General features: G+C 46.0%; 1 protein-coding gene across 1 annotated transcript in view; it reads right to left on the bottom strand.

Annotated features, from left to right (window-relative positions):
- Nucleotides 1–22,234, bottom strand: part of RREB1 (ras responsive element binding protein 1) — a 124,973-nt gene that overhangs the window by 41,214 nt on the left and 61,525 nt on the right. Inside the window, exons 3-6 of the mRNA XM_040645027.1 lie at nt 21,618–21,743; nt 20,783–20,995; nt 15,782–15,871; nt 14,354–14,517 (exon numbers count right to left, since the gene is read on the bottom strand). Coding sequence (XP_040500961.1) covers nt 14,354–14,517; nt 15,782–15,871; nt 20,783–20,953 — 425 coding nt within the window. The 5' untranslated portion in view covers nt 20,954–20,995; nt 21,618–21,743. The remainder of the gene's footprint in view (nt 1–14,353; nt 14,518–15,781; nt 15,872–20,782; nt 20,996–21,617; nt 21,744–22,234) is intronic.

Below are 22,234 nucleotides of genomic sequence, written 5' to 3'. Positions count from 1 at the left end.
CCCCCCCCCCCCCCCCGCAGGCCGGCGACACTCCACGTCCTCTGACCGGGACAGCGTGACCCATGGACACTACAGCAAAGGGAGGTTTGCACCTGAGTCCTCACGTGCAGTTTATTCCTCCCGCGGCTGCTCGGGGGCAAAAGATGAGCACGGCGACTTCAAAGCCACCTCCCCCCGTCAGCTTTTCTCCATGAGCTCCTCTTCCCCTGCAACAGGGGGAAACGCATCCCAATGGTACAGAATGTCTCTCCTCCTGCGGACTGCAGCCTGGTGCGTGGGTGGTGCCGGTGTAGGCATGAATCGGAACAGTACGAAGAGTCAAGGAACCTTAGGAGTCTGGGTCCATGTTGCTCATGACAGTTGCCTTTGAACTTTCTACCTCTCCACTGCTCCCCGGTCCACAGCTGCTCGCAGCTCTGACTAGGGGTACAGTCCTGGATGGCCCCGATTTCTGCTCTGCTGTCTCTGGGTTCCCCTGCAGTGGTGGTGAAGGCACTTCTTTCTGGATCCCGCTCTCATGCAAAACCCTGGTACAAACACTTCCTCCCTGATGGACAGAGCTGGGTTATGATGCCTGAGGGGTATGTTTCCCTCGATGGCCCCCATGCCCCTGCCATCCTTCAGGGAAGAGAAAGGCAACCTTCTGGCTACGACAGTCCTTTCCCTCTACCTTCCATACGGATACTGAAGCCGCTGACCTCAGAACAGAATCGAGGTCCAACATTCTCCAGTTATTGACGGTTTACTCAGAAAACAGAGGGCCCTTCACTGCTCATTCTAAAGCTCCTTCCTCCTCTCTCAGCGTTCAAATACAGTGTAGGGGAGCTTGGCAGTTGGCCTACGTCAATAAATATCAACCTCTGCAAAATCTTTATTCTAGACCCTGTTCCTAGACAGGTTCTTGGGATCAGTACACCTTAAACCCTCTTGTACTTTTTCTTTCCTTTGCCTGCCCTCGTTTTGCTAAAATAATTTATTTGTTAACACACTCTCTATACGTTATTTGGCTCCCTGGATACCTGTGTATAATACCCACAAAGACACACAGTACATATTTCCATATAAAACCACAGATTCCTAAAAAACAAATAAAAGACCTCAGAGGCTGAATGTGTTGACCTCTCTCGCACCCAGAGAGCTCTCTCATTCACACAGAGCTAAAACTGGCCTGCCTGGGCTGTCCCTGTGTTGAACCAGGAAACGGTAAGTAGAATGTTACCACCTTCCCACCTGACGGGCCCTTACATCTTTTAGGGCAGCTGCCATGTTGTTATGGACTCTTTCCCTTCTCTGAGCTAACCACCCTTTATTTCTTCAACCCTCCTAGACAGCCCGAGGTCCCAATCCCAGGAGAGACGCTCGTATATGCTGCCTTTGGTGATGGAGCCCACCTAGAAGTTGACATTCCCGAAGGGCAACCTAGAGCCACTACCTGAGGGAAGCAATCACCACCACCTCCACCCTACCCTGCAGACGATGGCTTTCTGCAGCAAACGGCTAAAAATCCCCAGTCCTAACCGTCATGGTAGACTTGAAAGGTGGTCACCCAGACCCTTTTCTCACTTCAGCCCCGGAGGGAGTTCGCTTTAGCTTTCTTTCTTAAAGACGGTAGCACCTAGTTATTCACATCTTTTTTCTTTTTGCAGAGAAGGAAGAGATGACTACCTCCACGATAAGGTAGCGCCAACTCACTGCTGGCTACTCCTCAGCCTCTTCCAAAAGAGGAACAGGAAATGCTTAGGCTGAGCAGCTCATGACGGCCCACCACATGCCACAGAGGGAAATGGAAGGTGTGGGCGGTGGATGCAGAGAAGGGGCATGGCGAAAAGGAAAGTCACCACCACTATGGGGACACCATACTGTATTCTTCAGGGGCCAGGGAGAAACAGCCCAGAAGGAAAGGAGGACCAAGATCACACTGTGTCCGACATGAGAGGAAAAAAAAGATGAACATAAATGAATCCAAGGAGAACGATCACCTGCAAAACCCAGTCAGGCAACAGAGCCCCTTCTCGGCGAAGGCATCGGTCCCCAGTCACCCCGCATCTCCAGTGGGATGAATGTGGTACGCACGGGCCTCTGCTTGCCAAAGGTGACCCGAGTCCCTAAACGACGTGCTGCGAGGGAGAGCGGAACACCGCGCTACCCACAGGAACCCAGGGAAGAGAGGTTCAGGACTTGCTTCCAATCTCAGCGGAACCTGTAACATCACAGACCTCCATTTTCCTGCCTGCTGAGCTGGAACGGTCCTCTCGAGTGAGCTGGGTTATATAAGCACGAAGAGGAAGAATTAAGTGCTGACACTACATACCAATACCTATTATGCAACCGAATCTCTGGTGTAAGGAAATACAAAATCTCTCCTGACTGAAGACCGACAAGCTCTCTATCAACCCTAAGCCCCGAAGGCAGCTGAGGAGAAAGGCCCTCTGGCACAAACACACACACACACACACACACACAGGCTCGGGACACGTGAGCAGGGATTCGGTGTGATCAATACCTATGCTAAGATTTCTGTGCTGCCTGTTCACATTTTAGTGGGGGTGGTGGGGGTGGGGGGGGGAAGACAGAATTTGCTGCTAATCACCTTCCTTAACAAATCAGAAAAAACGTTGACAGTGAGTGGGCACGTTTCGATGTTTGCTAGCACCAGCTTGTTCAGCCCGAACAGGTTGGACAGGTTGAATATTTAAACAAAGGCGGAAAAATGCAAGGTATAAAGCACGAGGTGCAGAGCTGTGGGTTTAAGTTGGTGATCTGATGCTGGCAGGCAGGCTCGCTCTCCTCCTCCCCTTCCCTCCTCACTTTGCTACTTTGATATTATAGGACTAAGTGGGACGCACGCTCAGGACCTGTTTGCAGCTGTCGGGACATGAGCAGAGGGCAGGGTGGGAGAGGAGAAGGGTGACCGTCGGGGTCCGGAGCAGAGGTGGGCCCTCTGCTCCTTATCCTACCCCCAGCAAACACAGGCCTTACCTTCTGTGACCTAATTTCTAGCTCTCACGATTGCCGGGCCGTTCAAGTGTGGGCAAGCACGGGTGCTCCAGAATTTGACGCCATTCACCACCTTTACCTGGTTCAACTGAGCTTTCAAACTATCTCAGTGAGATAGGTCAAAAATACCCCAGCGCCTGCATTCAAAAGAAACTTCTCTTGCGTCTGCTCAAATCTCCAAAAACAAATACTACCTCTGCCAAAATAGAAGCAAACCTAAATTATGAACATTACTCGCATCCAGCTGGCGGAGTGATAACGAACTGCTTAATTATGAAGCAGACCATAATCCGAGAAACGGTGACGGGATGAAACAGGCTTTCACATCCCGTACGTGCAGACGTTTGGTCTGCCCTCTTTGGTATAACCGAACTTGACGTGGGCCTCAGAAGAAAAATGGCTGAATAAAAAGTGAGCACCAGACCAGCTCATTGTTGAGGGGTATTAGAAAAGAAAAAAACAAGCACAAAGTAGAAGGGAAAATGTTTTAGAGAATGTCAGTCAAACATAAAACAGGCTTCGCAAGAGACTGTCAAATGAAATGGGTCAACTTTCCGCTTTGCTATTTTCTTATGCTTTTTACTTTATTTGAAGAATAAAATTCTGTGACAAATCACTCTGACCTGTTCTTTTTCTCATACTGATAGCTTTCTGCTATTTGCAGATTTCTAAAATGTAAAAGTAAGAATTCTGAAAAGAACCACAGATTCTCGTCACATAGGAAAATGCAAACGCACATGAGAAACAGAAAAACACCTCAAAACAAGCAATCCCACCCAAAAAAAAAGAAGGGTTCAAATAATAATGAGGAATGCACAATTCAGAAAAGAAAATTCAGGCCTATGGCACACAGTGGCTTTACAAAATACCCCTTCCAGACTGTCAGGTTCTTAGACGACAGCATATGGGACCCTCGTGGTCAAAGGTCACGGTCTCTCCTTGGTTTTGTAAACACACATGCTTATGAGCACGCAGAAGGAACTGGGAGGTTAAGTTTCCTAAGAGAGAAGAGAAAGGAAGGCAACCACAATTCGCCGAACGTTTATGTGAGCTAGGGGCTTGGGTATATATTACAGCATTTAATACTCATGATAACAAACTCTTGAGAGCCGAACGTCACCCCGTTAAAGATGAAGAAACGGAGGCGCTCTCCGCCACTCTGTGGAACATCCTTTATCAGCATCAGCCAGAGAGGAAGGAAGAGCTCTCAGAGGACACAGAGAGGCCGCCTTTATACAAACCACTACTGTATTTAAAATAAAGGCACACAGGTTTCACTTTCAGCCGATGAGATGTAAAGAAAGGGCTAAGAGCGTTTAAATATAATCACACGATAAACTCACTTGGTGAAAGCTTAATAATGCTACCGGGGGGAAACTGGGAAGCCAGACAATTTGCTGTGATACACAGATTTGTCAATGTTGACGCTAAAGGGGAAAATCCGGGGCCTCTTCATGATGTGGACTCTCCAAGAGAATGAAAAGCATATTAAAAGGCATGATCAGGGAATGGACTAATACACTTACATGATGTTTTTTTCCCTAGTTAAAAAGAAAGAAGTTGCAACCTGGTTAAAAAAAAAGCTTTCTAGACGATACTCAAAGTATGTCTGACTACTTCAGTACCCATAGTACTAAGACAGATGAGACCCAAGTACAACCATCATGAAACCACCAGACAGTCACCAAACACCACCAAATGTAAGTGGTCCTGTGTCCCGCAGAGATCACACCTGCCCATTATGCTGACTGTGCGACTATCTTTGTAGGGAGCTGCACATATGATCACAGAACATTTATCATCTTCTAAGTGGAACCGAACTTGTTAAGATTTCTGAGCATCCCCTAAAGACATTTTCTTCTGATTTGTCTTTCCCTCAAGGGAAAGATTCTTAGTTGTAGATAACTGAAATGTCATTATATAATCATTTTTTCCTTCTATCTATCTACCTACCTACCTACCTACCTATTTAACCTACCTACCTACCTATTTATCTACTTTAGAGAAGGGGGAGGGCCAGAGAGAGAATCTTCAGCAGGCTCCAAGCCCAGCATGGAGCCTGACATGGGGCTCGATCTCACAACCCCGAGAGATCACAACTGAAATCAAGAGTTGGATGCTCAACTGATTGAACCACCCAGGTGTCCCATTTCCTACTTTTTAATAGAAAAAAAATTCCCACAGTCCTAGGTAGGGTGACCCACAGATTTTTATCCTACAAATTATTTCTTCCCATGGGACCTGATACCTTTCTTCCCTTATAGGAATAGGTCAGGGAAGTGTGTACCTAGTGATTAAGACTTGTTTCAAGATGTGACTAGCTGAACCTCTTAGTGCCCACCTCCAATCTGGAGAAACAGCAGGTCCCAAAACTAGTTCTGGGGGGTCCTCAGAAACTCATTATTACCATGAGCGAAGTTCACAGGGCCCTTCCTCTTGCTGGGCTCTGAGGGTAAAGAAGTGACTGTCCCCTCCCAAGACACTGTCCTATCCCCGTTCCTTCTGTCCTTAAATGCTGGCCACCTGTTCAGATACCCAAGTTCACTTGTGCATGCCAAGGGCTGGCTCTGCCTAAGCATCTGAGAGTAGTGTGCTAAATTCAGAGCCTCTGTGGTCTCATTTGTCATGGAGCAGGTCACATTTCTGTGCAGCGAACGTTTTCTTCCAGCATAATAGGAACACATAAGCCTCTGTTCCTGAAGACTGTCCGTTATCCAGGGCATCCTCAGGGTCTATGTCTCCCGCACTTAGCAACAGAAAAAGTCATGCTTGTTGCAGGAGGAAAGCAAACCTGGGCCAAAACAACTAGATGATGTTCCAGGGATTTCCCTGCCTCATGTTCGCCCTTCCACGACACGGACGAAAGGAGCACACAACCCCTCTCTCTGGAGAATGAACGGAGAAGCCAGTTAGGAAAGCCTGCTCCTGCCAGGGTCTTCGGCGTGTCTGAAATGTAACACGTACTCCGCAGCTCTCTCTGTAGCTTAAAGGTCTATAGTTTGGAAAATGAGGAGCAAAGTGGCAATTAATTTCCTATTTTCCCAAGGCAATTACGGTCTGGCAAAAGAAAGACACCTATCTCAGAGGTAAGATTTCTTCCAAAGGAGATCTGATTCAATTTTCTCTTTCAAATATCATCACTTCTTCATAGCTCTGAAGTCCAGCGTCTTCTGGAAAGTTTTGCAAATTGCAAAGCTCAGTGCCCTTTTTCCTACATTGAGCTCTCCCAGCAGGCGGCTCTGGCTCAGTTTCCCAAGTTTGTTTTGGAAGACGAGCACCGCTCAATCCAAATTTTCAACGTGGGAGCAACTGATAAAGAGTTCTGGGAAGTTAAAAGCTGGAGCCACGGTGATGTTTCCGTGATACATGTTTTGCACTTGATGCAGGCTATTATCCTGCCTGGGAACTCAGCTGTGGTCAGAGAGGTTTGGGATGAAGGATTTCCAAACCTCAAAAACATAAGAGTCCGCAGACTGGGAAAGTGGCAGCCTGAACAACTGGACCAGATTGGGTAATAGACCCAGAAGGCCTTTTTGCTTGGGTGCTGAGGGTCCTCTGCTACAACTAAGATAAAGGAAACCCTACAAAAAGACTGACTCGCCTTATAAACCAGAGGTAACTACTGCTTCATAAAGGGGGTGAGGACAGAGTACCTCAATGTCAGTTAAGAACCACCTAGAACTGAAAAAGATCTAGTTCCTGGAGTATGGGTTGCAATGTATGCAGCAACAGGAGTGTGGGGCGGAGCCCAGATCTGCCCCTACAGCATGTGGCCCGACAGTAAATACCAGGAAGGCAAGGCTTATCTGGAAGAATGTGCACACCCAGAGATACGCATCACCTCTGCACGTGCAGATGCCCTTCAGAGCAGCAGGGGGGAGCAGGAGGCCCCAGGAAGGTGACTTCTGTGTTCCTAAGCGACACTGTGTGCCAGACCAGCCTTGTGGAATCAAGCCTTGGGGAAATGGCTCTAGAAAGCCACAGCACAGGGAAATCATGTGCTAGCAGGGGTCCTGCTGGATCTGCACTCCTCAGGGGAGAGAGGGAAGATGGGAACCTGATGTGGGCACAGGAAGGGAGGGCCTGGAACAGGTATCAACAAGACAGAACACGACACGGGTGCCCAGGACGCACGGGGTCTCCGATCACCCCACCAGTGATCCTGGCTCTCCTTGATCCCAGCCGGTGCCACAGCCCTTGGGAAGCAGCAGCAGCGGAAGGAAAAAGAGAAAGAAGGAGAGAGGGAAGAGCTTCTGTCTTGAGCGGCAAACTCACAGTCGACTGACCTCCTTCCATGCTCTGAAAACCCATCATAACTTGGGTCTTCACGGTTCTTTTTCATTCCTGCACACACATGTCCCTGGGGTCGCTCTGGCCCTAACCAGGGGAACCCGGGTATGTGCTTAGGAGAGACCACAGCTCAGCATTCTAGCCTCAGGTTCTAGAACTGATCCATTGGGACAAATAAATCAAACTCCACTCTCTAGCACATTTTTGTAAGTGTTTTCGCATTTTTATCATCTTTTTTTTCAAAAGTACAGTTTCACCAACAAATGAAGGGGGTGATGATTGTGGATGATTACCAAAAACTGAATGCTCTTTTAACTCATTATTTGCGATTTTCTGCAGAGAAGGCAAAGCCAATGTAGTGTGATAAACTCAAATATCCTGTTATTCAGATGACCCCATTTAGGATAGCAAAAAGAAAACAAAAGCAAAAGGAATCTCTTGAGTTATTTTTCTGGTATTATAGGAATGTTTACTTCAGTGGCACATAGGATAGTGATATTGGTGACCGCTGATTTAACAAACATTCTCCTAAGGGCTTTGCATGTGTTAATTCATGAATCCCCGCAATGCTACCCCAACACTGGTCAGGTATCACTTCTTTCTACAGATGAAGTAACCGAGACACAGAGAGGTCAAACAACTTCTCTAGGGTCACACAGCTCACAGATCATCACTAGAGTGCTTTCAGTGCTAACAATACAAACTCGGAAACACCCCCCACCCAGGATATTCCCACGGTATATTGTTAACCTTTGGGATGCTTTCACAAACTTTTGAGCCCAAGTCCTCAGTGAGGGTTTCCTATGCCACTTTGTGACAGGATAGACAAATTAAGAGATTCCTGTAAATTCTGCAGAATTAGAACCAGAGCTTGGTCCCGTAACAATTAGCCCTCTTCTCCAAATCAAGATGATTCACGATAAATAAAATCAGTACAAAACCCAAAATTAGCACAAACATCCCTAAGGCCTGCTTTTAAAAAAGAAAATTTACAAGTAATAATTCACAAACAACTCCAATATACACTGTTCGCAAATAAGAAATGTACCTTAGGATAACATCAAGGGCTGTGGTATAAAAAATGAAAGATCCTTTCAAAATCTATCCATGTGCACCCAAACAGCACACCGTCGTAAATCTAATAAAAAGCTATTCCATGCTCACCAAATAGAGTGTATATGCTAGTAAGTTGGCTACAACAGTTTCACACTGAAAATATAGTTAACCTTTGAACACCATGGTGAACTACACAGGTCCGCTTGTACATAAAATTTTTTGGAACAGTAAATTACTGTAAATGTATTTTCCTTATCATTTTCTTAATGACATCTTTTTCTATAGCTTACTTTATTTTAAAATTACGGCATACCTAATACAATGCGCAAAATACGTGTCAATCAACATATATGCTTATGTGCTCGGTAAGGTTTCCAGTCGACAGTAGGCTATCAGTAGTTAAACTTTAGGGGAGTCAAAAGCTTTATGTGATTTTCGACTGCCTGGTGGTCAGTGCCCCTAACCCCTGCATTGTTCAAGGGTCCACTATAAAGCTCTACAGCAACATGGAATTGTTTTGGAGGGGGGCAGTATGAAAGAGTGATTTTTTTCTAATATACAAAGTGACGTGAGCACTATATCAATTATTTCTGAGATAATAGTTAAAGGGATGGTCTCTAAGCCCGACAGCCAACGTTCCAATCTCGGCCTTCTCTGTTACTTTGATCCTAAGCAAGTTTCCTCATCTGCAAAATGGGATAATAATTCCACAAACCTTACAGGCAGAGCACATAAAAATAAATGGAGATCAATAAGGAAATAGGAAATGTGAACATATAAACCAGCTTGACCTAAAAGCACCTCTCGAGAGCATGCCAACTAACAGCAGCAGAATACACATTCTTCTCGAACAGACACGGGACGTCCTCCAGGACAGACCATATGCTAGGCCATAAAACGAGCCTCCATAAATTTCAAAGGATTGAAATCATACAAAGTATGTTCTCCAACTACAATGGAACGATATTGGAAATTAATAGCAGCAAGAAATTTGGGAATTCACAAATATGCGGAAACTGAACAATAGAGTCCAAAATAACCAACGGGTCAAAGAAGAAGTCACACGGGAAATAAGAAAATACTTTGAGATGAATGAACAAGGAAACACAACATACAAAAATTTGTGGGATGCAACTAAAGCAAATTCCAAAAAGATATTTATAGCTGTGAACGCCTATGGCAGAGAAGAAGTTCTCAAATCAATATCCTCACCTTCTGCCTTAAAACACTGGAAAAAGAACAGTAAGCTAACCCTAAAGCAAGCAGAAGGAGGGAAATAATAATGTACAGAGTGGGAAAGGAATGAAAAGCCAACAGAGGAAAACCTACAAAACCAAAAACTGTTTCTTTGAAAATATCAGTAAAATTGACAAATGTTTAGCTAGACTGCCTATGGAAAAAAAAACAAAGAACACTCAAATGATTAATGTCAGGAATGAAAGAGGGGACGTTACTACTCACCCTGAGACAGAAAGGACTAGAAGGGGAAACTGTGAGCAACCTGTAGGCCAACCAATTAGATAATTTACATAAAATGGCCAAATTCCTAGAACAGACAAAAATAACTGAAACGAACTCAAGAAGAAACAGGAATGTGAACAGACCTATCACAAGAGCCTGAATTAGTAATTTGAAAACGTCTCAGAAGGAAAAGCCCAGGTGGTTCTGTTGGTGCATTCTACCAAATACATAAAGAGTTAACACCAACAAACTCTTCTAAAACACAGAGGTGGACGGGATACTTCCCAACTCACTCTATGAGGCTAGCAGAATTACCCTGGCATGAAAACCGGACAGGGACTCAGAAGAAACCTACAGGCCCATATCTCTTATTAACATAGGAAACTCTTTAATGAAATACTAGCAAACCATGTCCATGAACATATGAAAGTGATTATACAATGTGACCAAGTGGGATTCATCCCAGGAATGAGGTTGGTTTAATATCCAAAATAGAACAGAGGACAGGATAAAACCACCAGACCATCTAGATAAATGCCAAAAAAGCATTGGACACAATCTGACCCCCTTCCCCAATGAAAACACTCAGCAGACTGGGACTAAAAAGAACTTCCTCAAACTGATAAAGGACATTTATGAAAAACCCGTAACTAGCATCACACTTAATGAGGAAAGATGGAATGCTTTCTACCTAACATTAGAAATAAGACCACGGTGTCTGTTCTCTTTGCTTCTATTTAACACTGTGCTGGAGCGGCTGGCCAGGGCTCACAGGCAGGAAAAAAAAAATAGCATCCAGATTAGTTTCAAAGGAAGAAGCACAACTGTCTCTATTTGCAGATGACAAGACTGCATATACAGAAAATCTAAGGAATACACGAAATAACTGTTAGAACGAATGAACAGGTCAGCAAGGCTACAGGAAACAAGGTCAGTGCAAAATGTAAGCTGTATTTCTATACACCAGCAATGAACAATCAAAAAAAATTCCACTTCCAATACTGCCCCAAAGAATAAGACACTTAGGAATAAATTAACAAAATAAATACAAAACTTGGGGTGCCTGGGTGGCTTGGTTGAGTGTCCAACTCTTGATTTCGGCTCAGGTCATGATCTCAGGGTTGTGAGATGGAGCTCTCCATGTCGATGCTGAGCATTGAGTCTGCTTGAGATCCTCTCTCCTTCTCCCTCTGCCCCTACCCCTGGCTCCTCTCTCTCTCTCTCTCAAATAAATAAATCTTTAAAAAGCCTTCTGCCAAGTAACTAACTAATTAACTAACTAACTAACTTACACTTTGAAAACTATTTAAAAGCACGGTTGAAAGAAATCCATTAAGACGTAATGGACATAAATGGACAATATCCCATGTTCAAAGTTTTAATACTGGTAAGGTGGCTACACCCCCAAATTGATCTATGCACTTTATAATCCCTATAATTCTACCAGCTGCCTTTTTTGCAGAAATTGACAAGCTGATCCTAAAATTCATATGGAAATGCAAGCAACTCAGAGTGGCCAAAACAATCTTGAACAAGACCTCAGTTGGAGGATTCACACCTCCCAGTTTCAAAACTTGGTTAAAGACTTGTAGGAACTCAATATAATGCAAAGCCTGAGGATGAACATACAGTTCAATGGAACAGAACTAGTAGAGAAATCAATCCTTGCATTTATGGCCAACTGAACTTTGACAAGAGTGGCCTAACAATTCAATGGGGGAAAGAAAAGTCTTTTCAACAAAGTGCTGAAGACTGAAGCTGGACCCCTTCCTTACACGATACCCAAATATTAACTCAAAATGGATCCCAGACTTACATGTAAGAACTACAATGATAAAACCCATGGGATTCCACTTCACACCTCACAGGATGGCTGTCATGAAAAAGACAGGCGGGAGCAGGTGTTGGCAAGGATGTGGAAACACTGGAACCCTCCTCCTACGCGGCTGGTAGGGATGTAAGATGATGCAGTCGCTCTGGAGAACAGTCTGGCAGGTCCTCAGAATGTTAAACACGGAGTAACCACATGACCCAGCCATTCCACTCTGAAGTATCTGGCCAACAGAAAGGAAAACACGCGTCCACACAAAAAGATGGGCCAGAACGTTCACAGGAACACGATGCGTAATGGCCAAAGAGTGGAAAGGACTCAAATGTCCACCAATGATGAAAGTGATATATAAAATATGGTAGATCCATACAATGGACTATTATTTGACAGTAAAAAAGAATGGGGTGCAGACGTGCTACAACACAGATGCATTTTAAAAACATAATGGGAAACAAAGAAACAAGTCACAGAAGACCACACAGGAGAACAGGCAAATCCAGAGACAGGAAGTAGATTAGTGTTTTCCTAGGCCTGGAAGGTGCAGAGTAATGAGAAGGGACTGTTTCATGGGTACAGGGTTTCTTTCTGGGGTGATGAAAATGACCTAACACTGATTATCGTGATAGCTGCAGAACTCTGTGCATATATTAAAACCGACTAAACTGGACACTTCAAATGGGTGAAATCTATGGCATAAAGGTGCAAAAGAAAAAAAAAAGAAAAAGCAAAGCGTTGAGCCCAGTGCTTGATGCACAGGACAACACGACTTCAGCTGTGGTTGTTTGTAAGGGGCACTGTCTGCTACGTCAGCATAGAAGGAGTAACTATGCCCTTTACGGACATGTTGGACACGTGTCTTATTCAGTCACAGACGCTCTCCCAAAATGGAAATGTTCCCAATCAGGAGTGACTGGGCCCAAGACCACAGATATCTCATGGAAGATCATAAGCAGGGAGTGCTCAGGGCCAAAGCGGCCCCAAGGAGGGCACATCTCACTAATGTGCCCCACTGCCCTCTCCAGAGTTAGAGCTGGCCCATGGGGAGATACACGCAGATGGGTCTCAGGAAGAAAAAGCAGGGAAACCACCCAAAAAGGGAAAGGCCATGCCTCCAGGACCGGATTTTGAGAGCGCAAATATGTAAGGGACGGAGGACTTTTTGGAGGGGGGGGGTGCACAGAGAGAAGGACCAGGCAAAACAAAATAAAATGGGAAACAGAAGGTAAAATGATACTACCAGGCTGACTGTGCTGGTAAAAAAGCAAAAAGCTAGAGTGTAAAATAGGCTAGTAAACCATGGGGATGGCATTTACTCACTTCCTTCTCCATGCCCTTGACACTCCTAGGAGGGGGTGAGGGGCAAAGAGGACTGAAATGTACATGCGCAAAAAAAAAGTAAAATACTTCGTAAAAAATCTCATAAAGTCACCCTGTACCTTCCACTTCCAGGAGTTAGACGATTGCGGCATTACTCAGAAACGCAAACAGTAATGACAGATAACATTTACCGAGTGCTTACCGTGGGCCTCGACTGTGTGCAAAGCTCATTATCCCCTACCCCTCATCCCTCTCCAATGAAGTGGATACTATTTAAAAATCTCGTTCCAGTGAGGAGGAAAATGAGGCACAAAGGTTAAGTAACTTGCTCAAGAACGGAAAACTTACAAGTGGCAGAGCTGAGATTTGACATCAGGTGCCTAATACCAAGAGCCCGAGATTTGCCACTTTTCCAGTGTGTCCCAGCTATACCCTCAGCGGTCCACAACACGGCTTTAGGTGAATAAACTGGCCCACCCCATTTTACTGTTGCTAGGTAGTAAGGCATCAATTTCACAGTAACTATATAAAGTCTTCTTTTGAAACAAATATGTAAAAAAAAAAAAAAAAGTCAATTTTTAAAAAGAAAGCAGCATAACGCCTAGAAGGGAGTATAGAAAAACAAACAGTCCGATTTTCCAAGAAGGTGAAATTTTTTGAGTCCCTTTAAAAGTCTTTCCTAGAGTCCCACTGTTCCTAAAATGTTTATGGAAAAGATAAAATGAGCATTAAAAAAAAAAAAGTCTTTCTGTGCTAATCCCTCAGAACCTATGTAATTTTTCTATAAAGTATATTTTCTATTTGTTTGTCCCACAGAATTTTAATATGCCCACCATTGAGTTCTCTCCCACTTTTGAGTGAGCTTTTTTCCCTCAGGAAGTAAATTCCTGCCATTTATCAGATCTTCTTTTTCTTCATTTTATCCTATCTTATCCTGAAGTTCCAAGACCAGGCCACCTAACTATTTATTCAAAGGCCCCAGAAACTTCTCGCAAGGAGAAGGGCTGCAGGGAATCTGGTAGGCATATGCAAACAGGTTTTCAGAGGCAAGGGTTACCATGCTCCTCCTGCAGGCTTCCTCTGTATCTGATAAGCTGCCCACCTCCGGCACCCAAACAAAGAGCTCCAACTGGCAGAGGGGGAAGGACTCTGTGTTTCATTCTGAAGATCCCCAAAGGCCAAAGTCCTCGCCCACGTACTTCTGTTTCCCACGGCTAGACACATACAATACACGGGAGAGAGTACGCAGAAGGCACCAATACCACCTCTGACTTCTCCATACAGCGCGCGGATCCCAGGAGCTCTCAGGCCTTCAGGCAGGTCCCCTGATGGCTCCGAGGCCACCGTGCTTTCTGTCCCCTTCCAGACGGCAGCTACCGGGCAGAGGCCGCCCTCACCCACCTGTGCATGTTCCCATTGGTGGTAAACGACTGGCCGCACACGGTACATTTGTATGGCCTCTCGCCAGAGTGCACAAGCATGTGGCGGTCCAGGGAGCTGGCCGAGCTCAGCGACTTCCCGCAGATGCTGCACGAATGGTCTGCCCCTCCAGTGTCCGTGTTATGCTGTGGAAAGCGATCGTCACAGTGATCACTTAGGAGGATGGGTCAAAACTTGGCTATCATGAAATGCAAAGTCAGAACTTTATACAAAAACCCAGAACAAAAAAACACCCAATACAGCTTCTCTGATAGTTTTTGGTTTTGTTTTAAATATCTTCCCAAATGTCAAAATCTGTCAGGAACACAGGCAAATAACTATTTCTTCCACTTTCGTGTTCCAGTTTTGAAATACTTGTCTGCAAGGCTGAGAGAGAGGTGGAGCCTTTGCAGGTCTTTCTTGGAGACCCAAAGAGACTAACAGAGCACATATATTAACATGAACAGAAGGCCCCTGGACTACGAAGCTACCGTGAAATATGGTCTTCAAATTAAGGCCGTGTCCCTTCTTCCAGTTCGCTGACTCAGTCCTGCTGTCCGAGAAAGAGAACTGAAACCTGCACGGTTTGGAGTTCTGGCCTCTGGAAGATGTTAAGAAGGCACATTTCTATCCAAACCCAAGTTACTAAATGATGGTATTACTCAGTATCAAGTTATGATCTTAATGTCATCAATCCTTCTCACTTATATGTGGAATTTAAGAAACAAAACAAATGAGCAAAGGCAACAGAGAAAGAGACAGAGAGACAAACCAAGAAAGAGACTCTTAACTCTAGAGAACAAACTGATGGTTATCAGGGGGAGGTAGGTGGGGGATGGGGAAATAGAGGATGAGGACTAAGGAGGGCACTTAACATGATGAAAACAAAATGAAAAAATTATCCATTCCCACGCCAAATATGTATATATGCTGCCAATCCTTCATTGTTCTAGATTAATCCATACTTCATCACGAATCTACAATCTACCACAGCAGGCAAGGAAGAAGGATAAATGTCCTAATATAGAAGCCAAAAGAAATCCCAAACAAATTCCCTGATGCACAAGGTAAGTTTATAGCAATATAAAGGACAGGATAGGGGCGCCATCTACAATCTCACTGTACTGTGAAGAGACTTGGTTCAAACTGACAAGTTGCGTATGATGAAAGGTCTTCTGTTGCATGTGGTCAGTTAGCGAGATGTTTGCCATAGCCTGAAAAGGTGTTCTGCGCTGACCTGGGATTTTGGTCAGAGTAATGTGGACACACAAGACTTATTTCACAACCACCCCTGAAGACTGTTCAAATATTACATCTAAATGGAGCGCAGACACAATTCATCTGCGGAGATCAAACGGTCCTCTCTTAATGAAGAATGACTTCAAACAGAATAGAAAATCGGCAGCAAACCTGACGAATGTGCATGGTCAGCTGATGCTGTGTACTGCAAATCTTTTCACACAGGGGGCAGTTATAGGAAGACTTCTCCTCTTTTGTTTCCTGAAAAGACATAATACAAGGAAAATCAAGTTCAGTGCACAGTCAGCCACGGCCTCTTGTTTCTGATGTCAGCACCTGTGTCTCAAGAGCCAGAACAATGAATCAGCTGAGAGCACGGGCTCCAGAGCCTGTCTGGGTAGGAGCCTGGGTAAGTCACAGGCCTGTCTGCCCTGTTTCCTCAGGGGTCAAATGGGAAAAATAATAGCATCTACCACATTGCACCGTGATGAGGATTAAATCAATTAACACACACAGAGCCCTGGAACAGTACCTCGTACACCCTAAGTACTCAATAAATATTAGTGTTTTTATCAAACACTGTTTAATTAATCATCAGTGAGGACAAAAAAAAAAAATCAAGGATCAAGTCACAGCAGAGCTAGACATGGAATACATGTCTCCCCAAGCTCTATCTAGGCAGCTCCAGTCACCATTTTCTACCTGGTCTTGAGGGTCCCAAGCACAGTCTTCCTAACAAAACCCCATCCACCCAACAGTGCAAGCCTTCGGCGCCCAGCTGCGTGCCTGACAGGCATCAACTCGACCCTCTTACTTGTTGCCTGCACCTGCCTGACACCGTTCGTAAGGAGTAAGAATGCTGCCCTTTTCCACACTGTGACAGGGAATGACGACCCAATACGAAGACTTCCACAGAGGTGACAAAAGAACCAGCTCACGACTTGGTGAGGTGGCTTATGTTCCCTCAAAACACATGGGACAGGCTTCCCTCAAACAACAGATTTTTACCTTTTTAAGGAAAAGGACGAGCTCCTTCACTGGCCATATGCTTTGGCGCCTCTTTCCAGGTAACTCATGGAGTTGCCCCGGACGTGCCTTCACACAGTCCCTAAGCACCACAGTCTGTGCGTCCTCATCCCCAAAACCAATGGGAGCAAGACTTGGACACCTGTCCCAGGAATCTGAAATGGCGATGCTTGGAGACTGAGATTGGGGAGGTTCCCACTGCAGCTTTTCTGAACCAGATTTCTAAACCAGACTCATGACATGCTGAAGCAAATTGGGGGTGGGGGGTTGTACCCCAGAAATCTGCTTGTTTCGTAAGCTCCCCAGGTTTGGGGGTGACTAAGTTACCCCCTCAGGTGATCATCAACACCTGAACGGGAGGTTCACGCAGGGTTAAGCATCTGCCATCAGTCGGTTAAGCATCTGCCTTCGGCTCAGGGCATGATCTCAGGGTCCTGGGATGGAGCCACACATCAGGCTCCCTGCTCAGTGGGGGGCCTGCTTCTCCCTCTGCCCCCACCCCGCCGCTTGTGTGCGCTCTCTCTCCAAAATGAATAAAAAAATCTTTTAAAAAAGAAAGTAAGTTCCTGTGGCCCCAGGCCTGGGCTGAGCACTGTGGTAAGCCCAAGCCACGAGACTGAAGCTGGGGAGGACACCAGTATTCATGGCAGTGCGAGACCACGGAGCCGGAGAGGGGATGGCACCATCTCTAAGGCTGGACCCTTAGGCTTCCTTCAACAGACCTCTTTTTACTTGTACTCATTTGAATGAGTTTTTGTTCTTTGTCAATAATAACCATCCTTGAACACTATATGCTCAACTCTACCCGTGGAAATGTCAGTTTTTTCACAACCACTATTATAGATCCCATCTTCTGTATGAGGAAACAGGTACAGAGAGGCAAGGAACTTGTCCCAAAGCAGAGAATCATGCAGTAGCAGACCCAGGAGTCACACTCAGGCCAGCTGCTCCTCAGCCCACGCCGTAAGCCACCATGCTATGGAAGTCTGAACAAAAAAAGGGTTAACCCCAAGAGAGGAAACCTCCTGTGCTGGCTCGTGAGACATGATGAAAATACAAGTCACCCTGAAGACTATAAAAACAAATGGCACCACATAGCAGACGGGGTGGAGCGGATGCATGAGGATGTCTAGGATGGTGTTGTGCGGGGCGGTTCCGTCTTCTCTGCGAAGTCTAACAGGCCTCATTTTAAGCGGTACAAATGCTTGTCTAACCTGTGGCGTGGGGTCCGAGGATTAGGCATGCTACACGTTTTTTCGCTCTCAAATTCTAAAAAATGACAGACGTGAAGTCTAAGGAAGTTGATTAACCCAGAGACAGTGAAAGAGTGCCACCACGTCTCATCCAGTCACCCATGCCCTTCCGTCCTCCCAGGGGCGTGATGCGCGTGAAGTCTCTCCTCCTCGGCCCATTGACTCCCGTCAGAATGGAGCTGGCCAAGAACCACTGGACAGAAACACCAGAAACAGCAGTTGCAACAAAATAAGGGCGCTTGTTAGAGTAACGAGGGAGGTCTCGTAGCTGGGCCAAAACTCAGTCTCTGGGGTGTTTTTGTTCAATTATTAGATTAACAATAATATATATTAAAACAAATTTTTTAAAGGAAGATTCATCGGTAAGATGTCAAGAAAGTGAGTTAAAAAGCCAGGCATCCATGTGGCCAGCCTCCTGAAGCAACATATTTTAAAAAAAACCATCTTGCGGGGACGCCTGGGTGGCTCAGTTGGTTAAGCGTCTGCCTGCGGCTCAGGTCATAATCTGAGGGTCCTGGGATCGAGTCCCGCCTCAGCCTTCCTGCTCCACGGGGAGTCTGCTTCTCCCTCTCCCTGCCGCTCCTCCCCCACCTTGTGCTGTCTATCTCAAATAAACAAATAAAATCTTAAAAAAAAAAAAAAACGAAAACCAACCATCTTGCATTCACTTTGAGGTAGACACTAAACATACTGAGTAGCTCCCAGGACTCTCTGGCCCGGAGTCCAGGGTTTATCACGAACCGGAACCCAAGCCTTCTCTGAGGCTTGGCAGTGGCACGCTGCAGACCCTAACGCAGATCTACGGAATCCACAACAGCCTGGGAGAAACACGTCTCTGGACTCAGATTTAATTTTTGCAAACCGACCTAAGAGAAAAGAGAACAGCCGTGCCGGAGAAGTGTGAACCCAGGTCTTGCGGCTGAGCTGGTGGAAGGAGCAGACTTCCTGAGCTGACAGATAAAATTAGCAGCTAATGTGATAACTAACCATTCCATAATGAAACAATCTGGCACCCCTGCTGGCGTCCGGCTGCGGCTAATCTGTCCTGGAACTGGGTCCTAACACTGATGCGACTTCTCTCCAGGCTCCTGCCCTCAGCCTGCCCTGTCCGCTCCCAGGTAGGGGTGACGCACTCCCTCTCCCCAACTGTGCTCTGGTGTTTTTAATGTGCCGCCTTTCCACAGTCCCTGGGGCCCAGACCTCCCTCTCAAACACAAAGCCAGCGCCCCGAAGAGCCCTGGAGGACATGGGAAGTAGATGAGAAAGGCTTGGGTACACTTGCACCATTTGCCCGTGGAGTCCCCTCCACTTACCATGCAGGGGTGCAGGTTCTACTGGTCATGCTCTATGGTTCTCCCCACAGTCTCTGAACCACCGGGAAGGGACCCCAGATGGGACTTGGGTCAACGCAACCTGTGCCGGGGAAATGCTGGGCTCGTCACCACCCGTGCCACTTTCTCTTGGTCGAACACAGAAGGATGAGGAGACAGTGACCTTACGTATCTCGCTCATCCCAAAATGCCTGGCACCTGGGGCAGGACCTGGCCGGAAGTATGTATTGTGAAATGGGTGGGTGGATGGAAAGATGGACGGACAGATGGATGGACGGACAGTCACGTGAGAGTGGCAATAAACCTTTTCTTCCCAGAGCTAGCGCTCCTTCTTGACTCAGGCCACAGTCATACAGGCTGAGTATTTTCTCAGGTACCCATAGGAAGAGAGGCAGGCAGAGACAAGGGAAAAAAGAGAGAAAGGTATCAATGCTCTGACCCTACATCACCGCTGAACCCTGCCAAGTCTTCAGCCGCGAGGAAGACGTGAGCAAACAGACCCGTCTCCTACGCTGCCGGAGAAGCTTTAGGCTGGTATGACTTTTCCTGGAGGACAGGAACATTGGTTAATGTTCTAAGAATTTACAGAAAACCATCATAGATGGTGCTCAGACAATTCTAAGGACAGTCACTGGAGGATTATGAACAAAATAGAAGATGAATTCACAAAAGCCCAACAGTCCATCCCTGGTAATGGAGGCTAACTCAGAAGCCTGCCTCTTCCCCCGAGGATTTGGTATAAATAAGCCCATTAAGAAAGTTCAACCAAAAACTCAATGTGGAGTCACCAGTTGCGATTACATGGATTCAGAGAAGAAATGAGAACTACTCACTTTCTGCCTCACTCCTTGAGTTTCGCTGAATGTGTTGCTAACAGAAGAGCAACAACTTTTCAAGTGCCCCAATGGGTACGTCAATTAAAAGATCCATCTTACCCCCCAGTGGAGGAGACATGGACTTTTGTTAACACATTAATTAGTCCTTCCAACCCTGGCCCACCCACTTCCTCCTTCCCACTCCTCCTGCTCCAAAGGCCACTAAAAATTGAAGAGGACTAAATCACATCTGAAGTGGAATTCCCCGGAGCCAAATTCTGTGCTTTGCTGAGGGTGGAAAGCTGAATGGGGGATCCAGCAAAACCAGTACTTACTTGCTACCCAATCTGAAGAGAGTTAAAGGAAAAAAAAAAAAATCAAGGAGGCGGCTTCGAAAACCCAATTAACCAGCTGCGTAAAGAAATGAACCACATCACAGTAGAGGAGTAAGTCAAGTTCTCTGCCTTTGCCATCACATGAAGAAAGCTTGCAATCGAATCAAATTACAGGGCAGAGAATAAGGATGCTTCCACCAATATTGACACCAGAGCAGAGCAAATTTTCTCCATGAAAGGAGACTGACATAAGCCCTGAAAAGTTCACTCTCGAAGCCTCACGGTATGTGTTTAGTTCTGAACACGTCCAAGGTTTTGGCTTAGGAAGCTTGGGCTCAAGCGAACATCCTTCTCCCAACGTTCTCATAGACTGAAGCCACCAGACGTCACCAGCTAGCGCACAAAAGCTTACCTGGTTCCTTCTGCCAATCCGATTTGGTCCCGGAGGCTTCGTGGGGGACTTGGTGCTCTGGGGGCTCCCGCCATTCTCGGCGACCTTCCCTACACTCATTACCGCTGACATCATGGTGTTGACGGAAGACAAGTCTGAACCTTCCAAGCCAATGGGCGAACTTGACGTCATTGGGTCAAGGGTTTAAGCTTCTAAGAAGCCTCTGCCATAGAACTGAAAATCGGAAATCGCTGCTGTTGGTCACTGCGAAGTTTAGCGTCTGTCAGAGCCAGGGAGCGCTGGCCATGGCTACCATAACCACAAGTCAGGCCAAAACACCTAAAACCCTCCTTCGGTTCAAGCTGCCCAAAATGACTGAAGCTTTCATGTGAATGAGGCGATGTCATGCCAGAGACTGACAACCTCGCTTTCTTTCTGAGCGTATACACCGACACAACCCCCAAAACCAGCAGATGCAGGTCTCTTGGCTTTTCCTAATCTTTCACTAGGCAGAGCAGGAAAGGCTAAGCCAACAATCAGGAAAGGCCAGGGAGCGGACATTGGGCCAGCCCCCTCCTGATAACCCTAACTCATCCACTACTACATGAATGTTCTAGACTGAACAGCTAATGACTCGAGGGTCGTCAGGCCTTACTTCACTCCACTGCTGCAACACAGTGATTTTACAGGGGAGCCCGAACTGTGTAAGACAACTGAAAAGCCAATCCTATCAGAATTATAACCAAATTTCAAATCAACATAAAAAAAAAAGACTTTCTTAAAATATACAAGTAGGGAATGTACCTATACCCCAGAAAGTGGACAGAAGAACAACCCAGCCCCCACTGCCGATTACCTCCATTTTCTGCCCCAACTGACACACTATGAGACTTTCCCCTGCTATAGCTATCATCCACGTGGAGTAGGAAAGGAGTCTGCGTTCGCTTCTTGGGTTTTTCTTCTCTTGTATCACTTGTGGACACTGGAAGGGAAGCAAAGGCAAAAAGATTCAGTGAATGCCTTTTCACTCAGGGAAGAAAAAACCGAAACCACGTATTTGTCGTAATCTCAGGCCACTCTGTTCATGAGAATACACGAAAGGGAGGCGATTTTAAGTCATCTTTTTCTTCCAAAACCACATTCTGTGGTTGTTTTTTCAACCTTTAACTGATGTTCCCTACAGTGCTGTCACCCTCCCAACAGCCAAAACGATTTTGTGGTATCTTACTTTCTGAGGATCCCGTTTACACCCACACTGAATTTCCCTTCATACTCTTACACCCCAGTCTCCTCCTCACACAAACATTCAGACTCCTACCTGACCCCCCTTCCCGCCTCTAGCCAAAACGGACCGAAGATGAGGCAGGAAAGGAACTCACGAAAGTTTCATGGTCTAGAAGGTATACGGTCAGACCAAAAAGAAACCCAGTAATATGAACAGAATGACTAAATGGAACACCAGGGCTCATGGCC

This window comes from Ursus maritimus, unplaced genomic scaffold, assembly GCF_017311325.1.
Source record: "Ursus maritimus isolate PB19 unplaced genomic scaffold, ASM1731132v1 scaffold_30, whole genome shotgun sequence".
Lineage (NCBI taxonomy): Eukaryota > Metazoa > Chordata > Mammalia > Carnivora > Ursidae > Ursus > Ursus maritimus.
This window is presented reverse-complemented; position numbering and strand designations above follow the sequence as displayed.